We start from the raw sequence: 19,764 nt of genomic DNA on the forward strand, positions 1-19,764 counted from the left end.
GCACACCACAAAAACTTGGCCAACAAACGCCACAGCGTCCAGGGATTAGGTGTCATGGGACGCATGAAGGAAGAGAGGGAAGAGCTGGATGGGTAAGCACAGGAGGAGGAGCCAGACACAGAAAACAGAGCGGTAGAAGAGAGGGCCCGCTATATGAGAGAGGGAGAGGAAGTGGGTTTAGAGAGTGAAGGAGACCAGGTTAGGGGGACAGAATGGGGAGGGTTATATGCAAATGCTACACAGTGGGAAGGAAGGGAATGAACAGTTTCCTTTTTATGAACAGTTGGCAAACTGTGCAGGAAATGGCAGGATACAGTAGGACGCAACCCAGAGGGCATACACTGAGGAACGGAGACAGGAATCAACATTAAACAGGCGGCCATCAAAATGCTTAGTTTAGATCAAATAAATTGTAGTTTACGCAGGAAGCCCACTGTACTAAATATTGTAAAGACTTATTTCAGAATTTTCACATTACTACGACATGCTTTAGATGATCTTTATTATCAGAGGTTAAAAGATTCAACAGGTCACATTCTTCAAATAACATTGCCTTCTCTCCTTCAATCCAGGAGATCACAGAACTCTGAGAAGTGTATAAATACTATCACAGACAGCAACGAGTCGTCCTAGCAGAGGGTAATATTTCCTCGAGAGACACCTAAATGTCAGACATGACACCAAAGCAATTACTGTCGCATAGTACCAATTCCAGATCAGAGAGAAAAAAGTGAGGTTTAAAATGCTGGGCATATGCTTCCTAGAAACCAGCTTAACCTGGCTATTAATACTCAACAGGGATTTTAGGACTTAGTCCGCTACACTTCCCTTTGCTCAGTGCTCAGGCGCACTGAGACGTAGCATGGAGTCTCAGTCCTGTTATTGTGACTACTTGGAGGAGTGATGATGAGGCCTGGGAGAGGCTGGAGAGGTGGGGTGAACACAAGTACGCTGCTCCACCAAACACAAACCTTGGAGCACCACGAGGACACAGAGGCCCCTGCAGGTGAAACATGTTCATATCACAGCACCTACTAGGAGGGTAGTCATGTGTCATCTCGTGGTCATCTCCTCAGGAGGCCGCCCTATACTTCAAATGCAATGCCTGTCAAACACAGAGAGAGAGCGCAATCCTTTCACTGTGCAGGTGAACTGTAACCAGGCTTGTTAGGACTCTCAGAACACCACAAGTGCTCGATTGTTCACACCAATCTCAAGAGTACTTTCTTCGGAACCACAATAACCCTGGTGCCTTGAATCTGCCATAGATGGTAGAGCTTCAGTAACAGTAGAAACTGCTGACATTAACTGAAAAAACAAAGTAGTTCACTACCTACCCGCATAGTATTCACCTCATGGATTCAATGTAAGCTAATCTCTCATGGACAGACTACATAAACATAGCATCCGACAATTTACGCAATATTTGAGTTCTGGGTTAACCAAGATTAAATATAGGCTGATGTTTTGCTCTGGTCCAACTGCATGTGTCAGATCTGAACTACAATGCAAGTTGCATGTGCCAGATCTGGTCTGGCGGTAAACAAAGTGCTCAGAAGTAGTTTATTTCATATGGTGAAATGACAGCTTAAAAACTTCCGTCAGCACTCCAGCAACAACTTTACCTCAGTGAGTAACGATTTTTCACCCAATTTTATTTAGTGACTTGCTTCAATATACCGAGGGAGCTAGCTCAGTGAAAAAAGTGGTGTAGCTAACGCTAGCTAGAATCGCACAGCTAACTAGTGGCTGCTGAATAAAGCCTTCATCTTTCTTCCTTTGGTTTGAAACTTGTGGGTGATCTGATTTTTTTAAACAAGATATCTAGCCATCTTTTCATGTTTTTGTATTGTTTTGCTAGGTAGTTTGTTCATTTCTGTAGCTAGTTAGCTTATTAAATAGCTAGAATGAGCTGCAGCCCGTGAAAAATTACCAAGTGAAGTGATTGCCCCTTCTGATTTACTTCCAGATCATGTCCCCTAATCTTTTGCATGGGTTTCACAATTCTATAATCACATTTGTGAAAAATCTGTAATTGAAGGGGTAGAACGCTGCTTCCTCATCTGAAAGTGGAGTGTGGCAGCTGCCCACTTTGCCCCAAAGTCACTTTGACCAGGCACTATGGCCTCCTATGCTTACATGTCTTCAAACCAACGCATAGGCTACGTATCACACAGTCTTGAGCAGGGCTTTGCCTATTATTTGCAAGTCAGTTATAAATTCACAAGAAAATGTTATGCCCCTGTTCTTCTGCGCATTCAAAAAGAGATATGGTACACCTTGTTAGCTTCCATAAACATGGCTCTCTCATTCCACTGGGCAATGATGATAGATTCTAGAATGATGAGCTCACTCCACAAACACTAGTACCGTCCGTCTCACAGTAAATCAGTTGAGTATTGATCAATCTCCAGCCAAGCACAGTGCTTCTCCATGAGTGAGTGTGCCTCTCTGTATGTCAGCGATATTAGGCATGATTTGGTTCCAGGAAATCTGCATATTGTATTCCTGATGTACTGTTGCATGAACACACTGTCAACTTGTCTTGCTAAAATACAATTAACCATCTGGTCTTGCATCTCATCAAACACCATATTACATATAATACAACGGCACAAGACAGGGCCTGGGGGGGAAGAGATTTCAAGGGGAAGCAGTTTACCAGTGCAAGACATTGTGGTCTATTTCTGAGAAAGGTGGGAAATACTGTATATTATATTCAGAAGAGATGTTTAGAAAATGAAAAGTTCAAGTAGGTAGCCTAAGTCTGTAATTCAGCTTCGAATTGATCTTTTTCCTAAAAATACACACACACACACACACACACACACACACACACACACACACACACACACACACACACACACACACACACACACACAGTACCGGTAAAACATTTGGACACACCAACTCATTCAAGGGTTTTTTCTATATTTCTACTACTTTATACATTGTAGAATAATAGTGAAGACAAAACTATGAAATAACACATATGGAATCACATAGTAACCAAACAAATGAAAATATATTACAGTGGGGCAAACAAGTATTTAGTCAGCCACCAATTGTGCAAGTTCTCCCACTTAAAAAGATGAGAGAGGCCTGTAATATTCATCATAGGTACACTTCAACTATGACAGACAAAATGAGAAAAGAAATCCAGAAAATCACATTGTAGGATTTTTTATTTATTTGCAAATTATGGTGGAAAATAAGTATTTGGTCAATAACAAAAGTTTATCTCAATACTGTAACGTCGTTCGTCTGTTGAATGAAGAGAGTCAGACCGAAATGCAGCGTGTAGGTTACTCATGACTTTAATGAAAGTATCGCGGTACATGAAATAACTGATAAATACAAAAACAACAAAATGGAACGTGAAACCTATTACAGCCTATCTGGTGACTACAACACAGAGATAGGAACAAACACCCATAAAATACAAAGCGAAAGTCAGGCTGTCTAAATACGGTTCTCAATCAGAGACAACGACAAGCACCTGACTCTGATTGAGAATCGCCTCAGGCAGCCAAGCCTAACTAGACACACCCCTAATCAGCCGCAATCCCAAATAATACAAACCCCAATACGAATACAACATATAAACCCATGTCACACCCTGGCCTACCCAAACATATAACAAAAACACAAAATACAATGACCAAGGCGTGACAAATACTTTGTTATATACCCTTTGTTGGCAATGACAGAGGTGAAACGTTTTCTGTAAGTTTTCACAAGGTTTTCACACACTGTTGCTGGTATTTTGGCCCATTCCTCCATGCAGATCTCCTCTAGAGCAGTGATGTTTTGGGGCTGTTGCTGGGCAAAACGGACTTTCAACTTCCTCCAAAGATTTTCTATGGGGTTGAGATCTGGAGACTGGCTAGGCCACTCCAGGACCTTGAAATGCTTCTTACGAAGCCACTCTTTCATTGCCCGGGCGGTGTGTTTGGGATCATTGTCATGCTGAAAGACCCAGCCATGTTTCATCTTCAATGCCCTTGCTGATGGTAGGATTTGTTACTTTGGTCCCAGCTCTCTGCAGGTCATTCACTAGGTCCCCTCGTGTGGTTCTGGGATTTTTGCTCACCGTTCTTGTGATCATTTTGACCCCAAGGGGTGAGATCTTGCGTGGAGCCCCAGATCGAGGGAGATTATCAGTGGTCTTGTATGTCTTCCATTTCCTAATAATTGCTCCCACAGTTGATTTATTAAAACCAAGCTTCTTACCTATTGCAGATTCAGTCTTCCCAGCCTGGTGCAGGTCTACAATTTTGTTTCTGGTGTCCTTTGACAGCTCTTTGGTCTTGGCCATAGTGGAGTTTGGAGTGTGAATGTTTGAGGTTGTGGACAGGTGTCTTATAAACTGATAACAAGTTCAATCAGGTGCCATTAATACAGGTAACGAGTGGAGGACAGAGGAGCCTCTTAAAGAAGAAGTCACAGGTCTGTGAGAGCCAGAAATCTTGCTTGTTTGTAGGTGACCAAATACTTATTTTCCTCCATAATTTGCAAATAAATTAATAAAAAATCCTACAATGTGATTTTCTGGGAAAATAAATCTCTTTCTGTCTGTCATAGTTGAAGTGTACCTATGATGAAAATTACAGGCCTCTCATATTTTTAAGTGGGAGAACTTGCACAATTGGTGGCTGACTAAATACTTTTTTGCCCCACTGTATATATATTTCACATTCTTCAAAGCATCCACCCTTTGCCTCGATGACAGTGTCACGGCCCCTCCCCTTGCAGGGGCGGTTCCTCCTGCAGGTAGAGGGTCGTTAGTGATTGGAGCCACCTGGGCTCAGGGTATTTATACTGCTTCACTAACCCCTCATATCTCTCTCTGCTCCTCCAGGTATGATCCTGTTTTGTTTGTTCCTTTGTAGTTTTCACTCAGTCATATTCACACACACAGACTCACGCATCCCTGCACTTTACATACACCCTACATTATGATACTTTCACACCTCATTCCTTTGTTTAAAGTTAATAGTTTTGGCTTATAATAAAGAACATTTTTGATTGGCCTATACCCGTTTGTGTCCCCTCATTTTTGCCACAGGCTATGAGCCGGCCTGTGACAAGCTTTGCACACTCTTGGCATTCTCTCAAGCTTCTTGAGGTAGTCACCTGGAATGCATTTCAATGAACAGGTGTGCCTTGTTAAAAGTCCATCATTACTTTAAGACATGTCAGTCAATACAGAACATTAAGAACCTAAATGAAGGATAGATGAATAATAATTAAAACAAAATTTCAAGAACTTTGAAAGTTTCTTCAAGGAAAAGGGTGACTACTTTGAATAATCTAAAATATATTTTGGTTACTACATAATTCCTTAGTTATTCTACAATGTACAAAATAGTAAAAATAAAGAAAAACACTGGAATCAGTAGGTGTCCAAACTTTTGACTGGTACTAATATATATATTTTCTTCCTCTGCATATATGTCACCAGTTAAACAGCATGGCCAAATAAGGCACGGAGGTCAGTGGGAAAATCAAATCAAAGTTTATTGGTCGTGTACGCAGATGTTATCGCAAGTGCAGCAAAATGCTTGTGTTTCTAACTTCAACTGGACAGTATATGAATAGAACATTTGCAGTAGTTCTATAGGATGAGCCATGACTAGAATACAGTATATACACATGTAAAACAGTATGTAAACATTATTAAAGTGACCAGTGTTCAATGACTATGTACATACAGTGCCTTTAGACAGTCTACACCCCCTTGAACTTTCACATTGTTGCATTACAAAGTGCAATTGAATAGATTTAATAGTAATTTGTCATTGATCTACACAAAATCCATAATGTCAAAGTGAAAAGAATTCTACACAATTTTACAAATTAATAAAAATTAAATATCTCAAAGAAAGTTAGATAAGTATTCTCCCCCTTTGTTTATGCAAGCCTAAATGTCAAATTTGACAAATCACATGATACGTTATTTGGACTCTGAAATAATAGGAGTTGAAATTTTAATGACTACCCCTTCCTCTGTCCCCCAAACATACAACATCTATGAAAAAAGGTCCCTCAGTCAAGTATTGAATTACAAGCACAGATTCAACTACAAAAGACCCGGGACCTTTTCAAAAGCCTCTTAAAGAAGAGCAGTGATTGGTAGATGGGTAAAAATAACAAATCAGACATTGAATATATAGCATGGTTAAGTTAATATTTATGCTGTGGATTTTGTATTAAACCACCCAGACACAAAGTTGCAGTCGTCATTCTGAACTGAGCTGCAGGACAGGAAGGGGGGCGGCAGTGTAGCCTAGTGGTTAGAGCGTTGGACTAGTAACCGGAAGGTTGCGAGTTCAAACCCCCGAGCTGACAAGGTACAAATCTGTCGTTCTGCCCCTGAACAGGCAGTTAACCCACTGTTCCCAGGCCGTCATTGAAAATAAGAATATGTTCTTAACTGACTTGCCTGGTTAAATAAAGGTTCAAAAATAAAAAAAATATTTAAAAAAGGAATCTGACGGAAACAGCTACAGATTTCAGTGGGACAAAACTGAGGATAAATCCACATTGTGGGGACTCTACAATAATGACCTAAATGAGGGTTTCCTGAATTCTGTCCTAGGGCCCTCCCTGGGTGCACATTCTGGATTTTGCAATAGCACTACACAGCTGATTCAAATAATCAATGATTGATGAGTTGGTTATTTGAATCAGCCGTGTAGTGCCAGGGCAAAAAACAAAATGTGCATCCAGAGGGGGCTCTATGGCAGAGTTTGAGAAACCCTGGCCTCAGTGACAGAGTGAGAAGAAGAATACAAATGTACAGAATACAAATACTCCAAAACATGAATATGTATGCAACAAGGCACGGAAGTAATACTGCAAAATAAAATCCAACAACATATCCCGGAGTAGCTGCCTCATTCTCAAGCATGGTGGTGGCTGCATCATGTAATGGGTATGCTTAACATTGGCAAAGACTGGGGAGTTTTTCAGGATGAAAATAAACAGGATGGGCTAAGTACAGGCAAAATCCAAGAGGAAAACCTGTTTCAGTCTGCTTCACACCAGACACTGGGAGGGGAATTTATCTTTCAGCATAATAAACTAAAACACAAAGCCAAATATACACTGGAGTTGCTTAACAAGAAGAACATGAGTGTTTCTGAGTGGCCAAGCTACAGTTTTGACTTAAATCTGCTTGAAAATCAAAATGGCAAGACTTGAAAATCGCTCTAACCATAATACCAAACTCCCTGACCGAGCTTGAAGTAAAATAACATATGGGGAAATATTGCACAATACAGGTCTGCAAAGCTCTTATGAGACTAATGTTGAACTGTCCTTACCACGGGTGCTTCCTGCTAAGTTTCTGCCTATAGGTGGGGAGTAGCATAATGGAGGCATGATCCGATTTGCCGAAGGGAGGACAGGGGAGGGCCTTGTAGCCATCCCGGAAGAGAGAGAAACAATGATCCAAAGGACTTCATGTGCGTGTGTTAATAACATTTGTTTTCCTCAGATTTCCTTTATTAAAGTCCACAGGTACAATAATTGCGGCTTCAGGATATGCCGTTTCCAGTTTGTACATAGTTTAGTGTAGTTCCTTGAAATAAGTCACAGTGTAGGCTTGGAGGGGAAATATACACGGCAGTGACGATGACCAAAGAAAATTATCTTGGGAGTTAATGCGGTCTGCATTTGATGGTGAGATATTCCATATCGGGAGAGCAAAAGGACTTGAGTTCCTGTAAGTTAACACAATCACACCATGAGTTGTTAATCATGAAATAACCCCCTCCACCTTTCTTTATCCCAGAGAGTTCCTTCTTCCTGTCTGCGTGATGGACGGAGAACCCCACTGGCTGAATGGACGGGGACAATATATCCGGAGAGAGCCATGATTCCTTAAAACATGTTACAGTCCCTGGTGTCTGTTGGGAAGGAGATAGTCTACCTTATTGTCCAGGGACTGGACATTAGTGAGTAAAATAATCTGAAGCGGTGGATGGTATGCATGCCGTCTGAGTCTGACTAGGGCCCCACTTCTTCCTCTTCTCCGGCGCTAGCATTTTTTATTGCAACCCCCAGGATGAATAGAGCTGCCTTGGGAAGTTTTAAAAAAATACCCATATTTGTGCAAATTTTGCTTGAGTGACTGCTGATCTAATGTCGAAAAGCTATTTTCTGCTGTAGGTAATGACACAAGAAACATTGAACAGATAATGAACACAAATAATGAATAAAAAAATACTTCAAAGTTGGCTAGGAGCTAGAAACAGGGCAACCGTGTCTGTCAGCACCATCTTAAAAAGGAGTTGGAGTCTACCAATACTATTTAAGGCCTACCCCTCAGACAAACTCTTTAACTCCTCTGACCTATAACATCCCAATAAACCATCAGTCCAGATAGTTGCAGCAATGGGAGTGACTGAAGTTAAGGTTCCAAGACTAGATGATTAAATAGATTCTTGTCCAGTAGTGTGCATGTCTAATGTGGCTATTTGGGGAACTGAAACAACAGCCATGCAAAAAAAACCTGCTCAGCATTTTGACAATTACATGCCATTGAGCGAAACAATCGTGGCTAAAGACATTTTACGTAGGCCTGTTTTCTCAGTCCAAAAAGAGAATGAAAAGGAACATAAAGATAGTAAGGTACCCTGCTGCTTTAGTAGCTATTGATCCCGCTTCTCTCAATACTAAGCAGTGACATATTTGGGCCAGTCTTGTTAGAGGCCTAAAGACAGTGATGGTGCTGACTCCTGAGTCTACTGAGCCTCTAGATTGAGACTGAACAGCTGCTTGACACGAAGGAGTTACTCTATCTTGGGCTCCTGCTCCAAAAACAAAAACCATCCATTTAGCAAATCACACAACTAACCAGAAGCAATACATTTCCCTGAGCAACAACAGGCATGTCTCCTTACATTGAATCATCTTGCACTGTGCAAGATGTTTCATTGCATCTTCATTTTGTCACCATTGTCACTGAAGTTTGACATAATATGGAGTCATTTGTGTGACAATGACACAGACGTGCTATATAAAGTAAACTAGGGCTTTCATTTTCAGGGATAAAAAAGTCAATTTAATTTCCATGACCTTGATTAGAATAAATGAAACTCACATTGGAAATCACGTCATTTCACTCAAAAATTTATTTTCAAAGGTGTGCACTGGAGGCCGGCCAAGGTGTTGTGCTAATTTAAAAAGGGCTCCATTAGAGACCGAGACAGTATGCAGCCAGAGCTTCCAGGTGCCCATCAGCAGGAGCATCACAATCACTCCCAGCTGGCCCGCCCTGCTGCTATCAGAATAGTTCTGCACTGACCTTGAGCTAAAGGGAGGACTGTAAAATCACTGTAAAAACTGTCAACACTCAGGTTGTTTTACTGTCTGACACATCATTGATCAGACGAGAATTCTTAATGTCTTGGCTAGGTTGTATGGCTGAGTGGGGGGAAAAGTTAGATATCGTCACCAAGACTGAGAATAAAGTTAAACACAGAAGCTTGATATACAGTAAACCCCAACCAATCATACAAATCCATAGCTGGTAGATCACTTTGTCTCCAAAATAACCTAATCTAGTTTCAATCAAAGTGCTACTATACATGAGTGTAGTCTTATTATCATCATCATATTCTGTACCAAACACAGTTCATTATGAAATTCAGCATTTGCAATTATGCATTAATTAAGCAGATGTGTTCCACATGAGCTAAAGAGACAGTAGCACACGTAATCCACCATTGAAATCTCCACCTGGGAAAGGCCAATATGTTGTTACTATGGCAATAGGATTGACCCGGCTCCAGTTCACACTGACAGACAGCCATGGCAATTAAAGACGGACACCAGTGAAGGCACGAATCCCAGTGTACCATCACCTCTTTAAATCACAGTAATTGGGCCGACAATTTGGTGTTGTTGAATGACTATACAACAAACCCATGGCTTTAGATGTGTTGAAGCAATAAAGGTGAATTCCAAAACATCCAAGTATGAAACAGCAGTGGCATCAAAATACACTCTTAGAATGATTTTTTTCTTCTCCGGAGGAGGATAGTGTTGTTAATGGATTAAGATGCCTCTGAAGATATGAAGCTCTAGTTAAAGTGAAAGCGAAGTAAACAGAATCTCACATCAAACAACTATTTTTGTTGCTGCCTCAGCCTGCTCAAATCCAAACCCCAATACACGCAAGCTGGGAACAAGGGTTTGCAATCAACATCAAGAAATTGTCCAGGGCTCGCTTTAGGGACAAATGGGCCTCAAAACAACCAAATAGTTTGACATTTCACAGGCAACATTACTGTAGGCAAACCCTGGCAACACACAGGAGTCCAACACCCAGTAGGATGCATCATCGGCACTACTGCATCAATCTATATGATTTGGAATGCTAATCTGTTCATAGAAATACTTTGAATATGAGCAGTGAAGCCTGTCAGACCTGCCATGAAAGATGTACTGTATGTAGATCAATCAGATCTAATGCATGAACCCTGAGCACGACTCATGACCAGGCTATATACTAGCTTAGTCTTGTAGTCAAAGCGCTTCTCTGTTTTGGCTCTCCATTGGTGGAAAAAGCTTCTGTCTAATGTCAGTCCCTGCCAATCTTCTGAAAATGTCTGATAGCCTATCTCTTTAAAGAGTATCCTAAATAAGTCTCACAAGTATCTTAAAAGTACCTTAAAATCCTAAATGCCTTGAGAAACTGTCAGTAAATAGCCTACTATCTCTTACTCACAGAACACACAAGCCTGTTCCAGACAGTCTCAGAAACACTAAACTCTGTTCTGGCGTAATCCACACTGCTTACATTTGCAGGAAATGGACTGCATGAATCAGCCTCAATAATGAACGAAACATGGCACTCTGCCATCTTTTCATAGTCTGAAGACATTAGATACATTTGCCAACACTTTTAATTAAAATTTTAAAAACGCTGCCACTACCAGATACAAGTATAAGGAACATTTTAGTTTAGCGGTGAAAGAACAAAGGGCATCGGAGTTAACCACCCCCACCACAGTCAACACAGGCCTCTCACTAGGTGACACAATGTGGTGTATTAACTGTACTGTAATGTAGCCTGTACTGTAGTGTAGTCTAGTGCCACATTTCAGTGAGGGGAGGCAGGTGAATACAAGGTTAATTAGCTTCAGTAGAGTTTAATTTCCACAGACATCAGTTCACATGTCATAACAAAGGATCAGGGGTCATGGATCCATGTCTCAACATACCTTTAAAAACCCCTCAGTGTCAACTACCGATCTAATGCTTACATGGAGCACAAAACACTGGGTTAAACCCACAGTACTTAGTTATAATCCTCTTGCAATAATGGCCTCAGAGTTGGAAGGGATTCTACAAGGCCTTTTCCAGCTGACATCATATCCATTGTAATGACATCTGAGCAGAGATTGGACTAAGAGAGGAAACTAGAGTGAAAAAAAGGTCACATGAAGTCAATGCCATAACTCCTTGCCGACTCTTTGATCCCACAGTATGGGTTGGACGCTTGTATTTGAACAGCAGCTTGAACAGAGAGATAGAAGGGGTGTACTCATTACCTCTGAACTTCTTGGGCGGGTTGTTGAGGTCCCCTGTGTCTGGCTGTACCACACAGCGGTCATCCACAAGCCTGGGAACAGGAGGAGCAATGACAGCTGTCAATCAAACACTCATCCCTCTTAACTACACATACATCTAGCCTGCAGAAACAGACAAACAATACATCAGCCACAAGTTTCATTCTGAGCAGTGAATGCTACTGGTACACACACAGCACAGAATGCTGTTGAGTCGCTCAATACTGAAATCTCCATCCGGATTTAAAACCTCTCTTTTACTCATAACTACAACCTATGTTTGATCTATGCTACTCCTAGCCTGGCTGATGCAACTCACATGGTCAGCAAAGGAGAGCTGACACACCGGTCTGGACAGGAGGCCGTTGGAAATAAAATAGTTGCACAGATTTGTGCTTATTTCTTAATGAGCTTTGATTGGTTCTTTTAGACGTTTTCTTTTTTTTTGGGGGGGGGGGGTGTTGAGACCTCACGTTGATTGGATTTGAAAACACAACAACTGTATTGGAAGGGGGTGGTGCTCAGGGCTTTGTGTGGCTGTCCATGTGGATGTTTGAGTGCGAAAGACACAAATGAAAACCAATCATGATCAAATGTTATTGGTTACATACACGTGTTATTGCGGGTGTAGCGAAATGCTTGTGCTTCTAGTTCCGACAGTGCAGCAATATCTAACAAGACACAAAAATTAAAGGAAAGGAGTTAAGAATATATAAATATATGGACGAGCAATGTCAGAGCGGCAGACTAAGATACAGTAAATAGTATACAATACAGTATTTACATGAGATGAGTAATGCAAGATATGTAAAGATTATTAAAATGACATTATTAAAAGTGACCAATGATTTCAAGTCTGTATGTAGGCAGCCGCCTCTCTGTGCTAGTGATGGCTATGTAATAGTCTGATGGCCTTGAGATAGAAGCTGTTTTTCCAGTCTGTCAGTCCCAGTTCTTATGCACCTGTACTGATCTCTCCTTCTGTATGATAGTGGGGTGAACAGGCAGTGCTTGGGTGGTTGTCCTTGATGATATTTTTGGCTTTCCTGTGACATCGGGTGCTGTAGGTGTCCTGGAGGGCAGGTAGTTCGCCCTCAGTGATGTGCTGTGCAGACCACACTGCCCATGAGAGCCTTGGGGTTGCGGGCAGTGCAGTTGCCATACCAGGCGGTGATGAAACCCGACAATTGAGAGCATCCTGTGCATCTGTAAAAGTTTGTGAGGGTTTTTTTTAGGTGCAAAGCCATAATTCTTCAGCCTTCTGGAGGTTGAATATGCGTTGTTGCGCCTTCTTCACCACACTGCCTGTGTGGGTGGACCATTTCAGTTGGTCAGTGATATGTACGCTGAGGAACGTTCCACCTTCTCCACTACTGTCCCGTCGATGTGGCTAGGGGGGGTGCTCCCTCTGCTGACGTCCAAAATAATCTCCTTTGTTTTGTTGACGTTGAGTGGGAGGATAATTTCTGACACCACACTCCCAGAGCCCTCAACTCCTCCCTGTAGGCTGTCTTGTCGTTGTTGGTAATCAAGCCTACTATGGTTGTGCCGTCCACAAACTTGATGATTGAGTTTGAGGCGTGCATGGCCAACGCAGTCATGGGTGAACAAGGAGTACAGGAGGGGGCTGAGCACGCACCCTTGTGGGGCCCCAGTGTTGAGGATCAGCAAAGTGGAACTGTTGTTTCCTACCTTCGCCACCTGGGGGCGGCCGTCAGAAAGTCCAGGACCCAATTGCACAGGGCGGGGCTCAGACCCAGGGACTCAAGCTTGATGATCAGCTTGGAGGCTACTATTGTGTTGAATGCTGAGCTACTGTATAGTCAATGAACAGGATTATTACACAGGTATTCCTCTAGATGGGATAGGGCAGTGTGCAGTGTGATGGCGATTGCATCGTCTGTGAACCTATTAGGACGGTAAGCAAATTGAAGTGGGTCTAGGGTGACAGGTAAGGTGGAGGTGATATGCCTCTCAAAGCACTTCATGATGACAGAAGTGAGTGCTACGGGGGGAGTCATTTAGTTAAGTTACCTTTGTTCCTGTACCCAATAATGCAATGGTGGCAATCTTGAAACATGTGGGGATGGCAGGCTGTGATAGGGAGAGATTGAATATGTCTGTAAACAGACCAGCTGGCTGGCGTGTTTACGCATGCTCTGAGGATGTGGCTAGGGATGCCGTCTGGGCCGGCAGCCTTGCGAGGGTTAACACGTTTAACTGTCTTACTCACTTCGGTCACGGGGAAGGAGAGCCCACAGTCCTTGGTAGCACGGTATTATCCTTATCAACCCATCGTGCCGACAACATCGAGAGCCTTTCCAGACTCTGAAGTCAGGAGGACTTGGAGTTAGGTGGGAGAGAGACTATGTTAACCCTGCATGCATTACCAATCAGCATCACAGTGCATAATGGCACTACTTCATTGTATCAACGACAAGATTATTGGTCAAGAGGCGTAGAGGGCAGATTGCTGTGGGAACTGTCCATCAAACTCAGTATGCCTAATTATGGCCAAGCAGGGCACAGTGCTCTCTGGAGGCCGCACATTGAGAGAAGCTACAGTATAAAGACATAAAGGCCTGAAATCAAGCAGTCTAATTAGTGGATGAACTATGTTTCATCCTCTACCTGCTGTAAGGGCATTCATAGCAATACTAAGCCAGTCTGCTCACTCAGAACTAAACCAAACATTCTGAGCTAAAAAAATAAACGGAGCAAGAACAGCTTTCGTTGGAATTTCCTCTGAATTCCTGGCTGAAATGTGTATTAAGGGGGTTTTATGAAAATACATATTTGGTTTGGGAGAAGCTGGTGAAATGAGGAGTATTAAAGGATTGGGGTTGTGCCTGTAAATAAAGCTTTTAGGTGGTTAAAACTCTTGGGTTTCAAGGGCTCTAGATTTATTTGCATTATTATTACTAATACTTAGTACTACAAGGCTATTCACATTTAGCCTAACTTTTAAACATCTAAATCCATTGAGCCTTATTAAACTTAAGAAAACACAGCTGACTTGATTGAGGCACTTGGAATTTGAACACCTGAACATCTGTGAATGGCATTCATCAAGCACTCTAATATATAATAATTTAATAATATATGCCATTTAACAGATGCTTTTGTCCAAAGTGAAATGAAAACTTGTAGTGTATGAGTTTTGAAAAAGTTAGTATAGTTAGTATTTCCACTTTGAAATTTCAGATTTGATTTGTCCTAACAAAAAAAATGTATCAACCCCCAACAAACTATTCCAGTAATGTCACGCCCTGGTCGAAGTATTCTGGAGAATATCGCCGCCCCAAGGAAGAACTGGAGGCGGAAAAGCTGAGAGGCGCAGGTATGAGGAGGCAGCACGGCGTAGCGGATGGAAGCCCGAGAGTCAGCCCCAAAAATGTATTGGGGGGGGGACTCACAGGGAATAGGGCTACGCTAGGTAGGAGACCTACGCTAACTTCCTGTGGTTACCGGGGGGCTAGAGACACCGGGCAGGCACCGTGTCATGCAGTGGTGCGCACGGTGTCCCCAGTGCGGGTGCATAGCCCGGTGCGGTATATTCCAGCTCCGCGTATCGGCCGGGCTAGATTGAGCATCGAGCCAAATGCCATGAAGCCGGCTCTACGCATCTGGTCCCCAGTGCGTCTCATTGGGCCGGCTTACATGGCACCAGCCTTGCGCTCGGTGTCTCCGGTTCGCCTGCATAGCCCAGTGCGGGCTATTCCACCTCGCCGCACTGGCAGGGCGACCGAGAGTATTCAACCAGGTAAGGTTGGGCAGGCTCAATGCTAAAGAGCTCCAGTGCGCCTGCACGGTCCGGTCTATCCAGTACCACCTCCACACCCCAGCCCTCCGGTAGCAGCTCCCCGCACCAGGCTTCCTGTGCATGTCCTCGATTCAGTACCACCAGTGCCAGCACCACGCATCAGGCCTACAGTGCACCTCGCCTCTCCAGCGCTGTCGGAGTCTCCCGCCTGTTCAGCGCAGCCAGAGCTGCCGGTCTGCATGGAGCAGCCAGAGCTGCCGGTCTGCATGGAGCAGCCAGAGCTGTCGGTCTGCATGGAGCAGCCAGAGCTGTCGGTCTGCATGGAGCAGCCAGAGCTGTCGGTCTGCATGGAGCAGCCAGAACTGTCGGTCTGCATGGAGCAGCCAGAGCTGTCGGTCTGCATGGAGCAGCCAGAGCTGTCGGTCTGCATGGAGCAGCCAGAGCTGTCGGTCTGCATGGAGCAGCCAGAGCTGTCGGTCTGCATGGAGCAGCCAGAGCTGTCGGTCTGCATGGAGCAGCCAGAGCTGTCGGTCTGCATGGAGCAGCCAGAGCTGTCGGTCTGCATGGAGCAGCCAGAGCTGTCGGTCTGCATGGAGCAGCCAGAGCTGTCAGTCTGCATGGAGCAGCCAGAGCTGTCAGTCTGCATGGAGCAGCCAGAGCTGTCGGTCTGCATGGAGCAGCCAGAGCTGTCAGTCTGCATGGAGCAGCCAGAGCTGTCAGTCTGCATGGAGCAGCCAGAGCTGTCAGTCTGCATGGAGCAGCCAGAGCTGTCAGTCTGCATGGAGCAGCCAGAGCTGTCAGTCTGCATGGAGCAGCCAGAGCTGTCAGTCTGCATGGAGCAGCCAGAGCTGTCAGTCTGCATGGAGCAGCCAGAGCTGTCAGTCTGCATGGAGCAGCCAGAGCTGTCAGTCTGCATGGAGCAGCCAGAGCTGTCAGTCTGCATGGAGCAGCCAGAGCTGTCAGTCTGCATGGAGCAGCCAGAGCTGTCAGTCTGCATGGAGCAGCCAGAGCTGTCAGTCTGCATGGAGCAGCCAGAGCTGTCAGTCTGCATGGAGCAGCCAGAGCTGTCAGTCTGCATGGAGCAGCCAGAGCTGTCAGTCTGCATGGAGCAGCCAGAGCTGTCAGTCTGCATGGAGCAGCCAGAGCTGTCAGTCTGCATGGAGCAGCCAGAGCTGTCAGTCTGCATGGAGCAGCCAGAGCTGTCAGTCTGCATGGAGCAGCCAGAGCTGTCAGTCTGCATGGAGCAGCCAGAGCTGTCAGTCTGCATGGAGCAGCCAGAGCTGTCAGTCTGCATGGAGCAGCCAGAGCTGTCAGTCTGCATGGAGCAGCCAGAGCTGTCAGCTCTGCCAGTCAGCCAGACGCTTCCAGCTCTGCCAGTCAGCCAGACTCTTCCAGCTCTGCCAGTCAGCCAGACTCTTCCAGCTCTGCCAGTCAGCCAGACTCTTCCAGCTCTGCCAGTCAGCCAGACTCTTCCAGCTCTGCCAGTCAGCCAGACTCTTCCAGCTCTGCCAGTCAGCCAGACTCTTCCAGCTCTGCCAGTCAGCCAGACTCTTCCAGCTCTGCCAGTCAGCCAGACTCTTCCAGCTCTGCCAGTCAGCCAGACTCTTCCAGCTCTGCCAGTCAGCCAGACTCTTCCAGCTCTGCCAGTCAGCCAGACTCTTCCAGCTCTGCCAGTCAGCCAGACTCTTCCAGCTCTGCCAGTCAGCCAGACTCTTCCAGCTCTGCCAGTCAGCCAGACTCTTCCAGCTCTGCCAGTCAGCCAGACTCTTCCAGCTCTGCCAGTCAGCCAGACTCTTCCAGCTCTGCCAGTCAGCCAGACTCTTCCAGCTCTGCCAGTCAGCCAGACTCTTCCAGCTCTGCCAGTCAGCCAGACTCTTCCAGCTCTGCCAGTCAGCCAGACTCTTCCAGCTCTGCCAGTCAGCCAGACTCTTCCAGCTCTGCCAGTCAGCCAGACTCTTCCAGCTCTGCCAGTCAGCCAGACTCTTCCAGCTCTGCCAGTCAGCCAGACTCTTCCAGCTCTGCCAGTCAGCCAGACTCTTCCAGCTCTGCCAGTCAGCCAGACTCTTCCAGCTCTGCCAGTCAGCCAGACTCTTCCAGCTCTGCCAGTCAGCCAGACTCTTCCAGCTCTGCCAGTCAGCCAGACTCTTCCAGCTCTGCCAGTCAGCCAGACTCTTCCAGCTCTGCCAGTCAGCCAGACTCTTCCAGCTCTGCCAGTCAGCCAGACTCTTCCAGCTCTGCCAGTCAGCCAGACTCTTCCAGCTCTGCCAGTCAGCCAGACTCTTCCAGCTCTGCCAGTCAGCCAGACTCTTCCAGCTCTGCCAGTCAGCCAGACTCTTCCAGCTCTGCCAGTCAACCAGACTCTGCCAGTCAACCAGACTCTTCCAGTCAACCAGACTCTTCCAGTCAACCAGACTCTTCCAGTCAACCAGACTCTTCCAGTCAACCAGACTCTTCCAGTCAACCAGACTCTTCCAGTCAACCAGACTCTTCCAGTCAACCAGACTCTTCCAGTCAACCAGACTCTTCCAGTCAACCAGACTCTTCCAGTCAACCAGACTCTTCCAGTCAACCAGACTCTTCCAGTCAACCAGACTCTTCCAGTCAACCAGACTCTTCCAGTCAACCAGACTCTTCCAGTCAACCAGACTCTTCCAGTCAACCAGACTCTTCCAGTCAACCAGACTCTTCCAGTCAACCAGACTCTTCCAGTCAACCAGACTCTTCCAGTCAACCAGACTCTTCCAGTCAACCAGACTCTTCCAGTCAACCAGACTCTTCCAGATCTGCCAGTCGGCCAGGATCTGCCAGTTGGCCAGGATCCGCCAGTCAGCCAGAATCCACCAGATCCGCCAGTCAGCCAGGATCTGCTGAGACCACCAGCCAGGAGATGGTAGATCTATTTACCTGCCTGAGCTTCCTCTCACTCCCGAGCTTCCTCTCACTCCCGAGCTTCCTCTCACTCCCGAGCTTCCCCTCAGTCCCGAGCTGTCCTTCAGTCCCGAGCTGTCCTTCAGTCCCGAGCTGTCCTTCAGTCCCGAGCTGTCCTTCAGTCCCGAGCTGTCCTTCAGTCCCGATCTGCTCCTCAGTCCAGATCTGCTCCTCAGTCCAGTGGGGTTCTGGGTCAGGACTACTAGGCCATGGTCGGCGGCGAGGGTGGACTATCCAGGGACGCGAGGAGAGGGGACTAAGACATTGACTGAGTGGGGTCCACGTCCCGCGTCGGAGCCGCCACCATGGACAGACGCCCACCCGGACCATCCCTATTGTTTTGAGGTGCGTTCGGGAGTCCGCACCTTAGGGGGGGGGGGGGGGGTTCTGTCACGCCCTGGTCGAAGTATTTTGTGTTTATCTTTATGTATTGGGTCAGGCCAGGGGGTTTTGTATTGTGGTGTGTTTTGTCTTGGGGTTTTGGTGTGTATATATTGGGATTGTAGCTAGTGGGGTGATCTAGCAAAGTCTATGGCTGTCTGGAGTGGTTCTCAATCAGAGGCAGGTGTTTATCATTGTCTCTGATTGGGAACCATATTTAGGCAGCCATATTCTTTGAGTTTGTCGTGGGTGATTGTCCTTAGTGTCTTTGTTCCTGTCACTGTGTTAGTTGACACAAGTATAGGCTGTTTTCGGTTTTCGTTACGTTTATTGTTTTGTAGTGTTTTGTATTGATTTGTGTTACGTTTGTTTGATTAAACATGGATCGCAATCTACACGCTGCATTTTGGTCCGACTCTCCTTCACACCTAGAAAACCGTTACAAGTAATTATAATCCACAATTTGTAACGGCGTTCGTCTGTTGAATGAAGAGAGTCGGACCGAAGCGCAGCGTGTAGTTTACTCATGACTTTAATGAAAGATGTGACGGTACATGAAATAACTGAAATACGAAAACAACAAACGAAACGTGAAACTAATTACAGCCTATCTGGTGAATACTACACAAAGACAGGAACAAACACCCACAAAATACAAAGCGAACTCAGGCTACCTAAATACGGTTCCCAATCAGAGACAACGATAAGCACCTGACTCCAATTGAGAACCGCCTCAGGCAGCCAAGCCTAACTAGACACACCCCTAATCATACACAATCCCAATGCTAATAAAACCCCAATACGAAACACAACATATAAACCCATGTCACACCCTGGCCTACCCAAACATATAACAAAAACACAAAATACAATGACCAAGGCGTGACAGAACCCCCCCCCCCCTAAGGTGCGGACTCCCGGACGCACCTCAAGAGCATAGGGAGGGTCCGGGTGGGCGTCTGTCCATGGTGGCGGTTCTGGCTCGGGACGTGGACCCCACTCCATTAATGTCCTAGTGCCTTCCCTTCGCGTCCTGGGATAATCCACCTTCTCCGCCGACCATGGCCTAATAGTCCTCACCCAGATCCCCACATAACTGAGGAGCAACTC

The 19,764-nt window shown here is 45.5% G+C and overlaps 1 protein-coding gene across 13 annotated transcripts in view; it reads right to left on the reverse strand.

Moving 5' to 3' along the window:
- Positions 1 to 19,764, reverse strand: part of LOC124003962 (inositol 1,4,5-trisphosphate receptor type 1-like) — a 155,899-nt gene that overhangs the window by 118,033 nt on the left and 18,102 nt on the right. For 12 of the 13 annotated variants that reach the window (XM_046312658.1, XM_046312655.1, XM_046312660.1 and 9 more), the window contains exon 3: positions 11,565 to 11,635. The exons of the other annotated variant lie outside the window; for it this stretch is intronic. In XM_046312658.1, coding sequence (XP_046168614.1) covers positions 11,565 to 11,635 — 71 coding nt within the window. The remainder of the gene's footprint in view (positions 1 to 11,564; positions 11,636 to 19,764) is intronic. 13 annotated transcript variants of the gene reach the window in all.

This window comes from Oncorhynchus gorbuscha, linkage group LG18 (genome assembly GCF_021184085.1).
Source record: "Oncorhynchus gorbuscha isolate QuinsamMale2020 ecotype Even-year linkage group LG18, OgorEven_v1.0, whole genome shotgun sequence".
Lineage (NCBI taxonomy): Eukaryota > Metazoa > Chordata > Actinopteri > Salmoniformes > Salmonidae > Oncorhynchus > Oncorhynchus gorbuscha.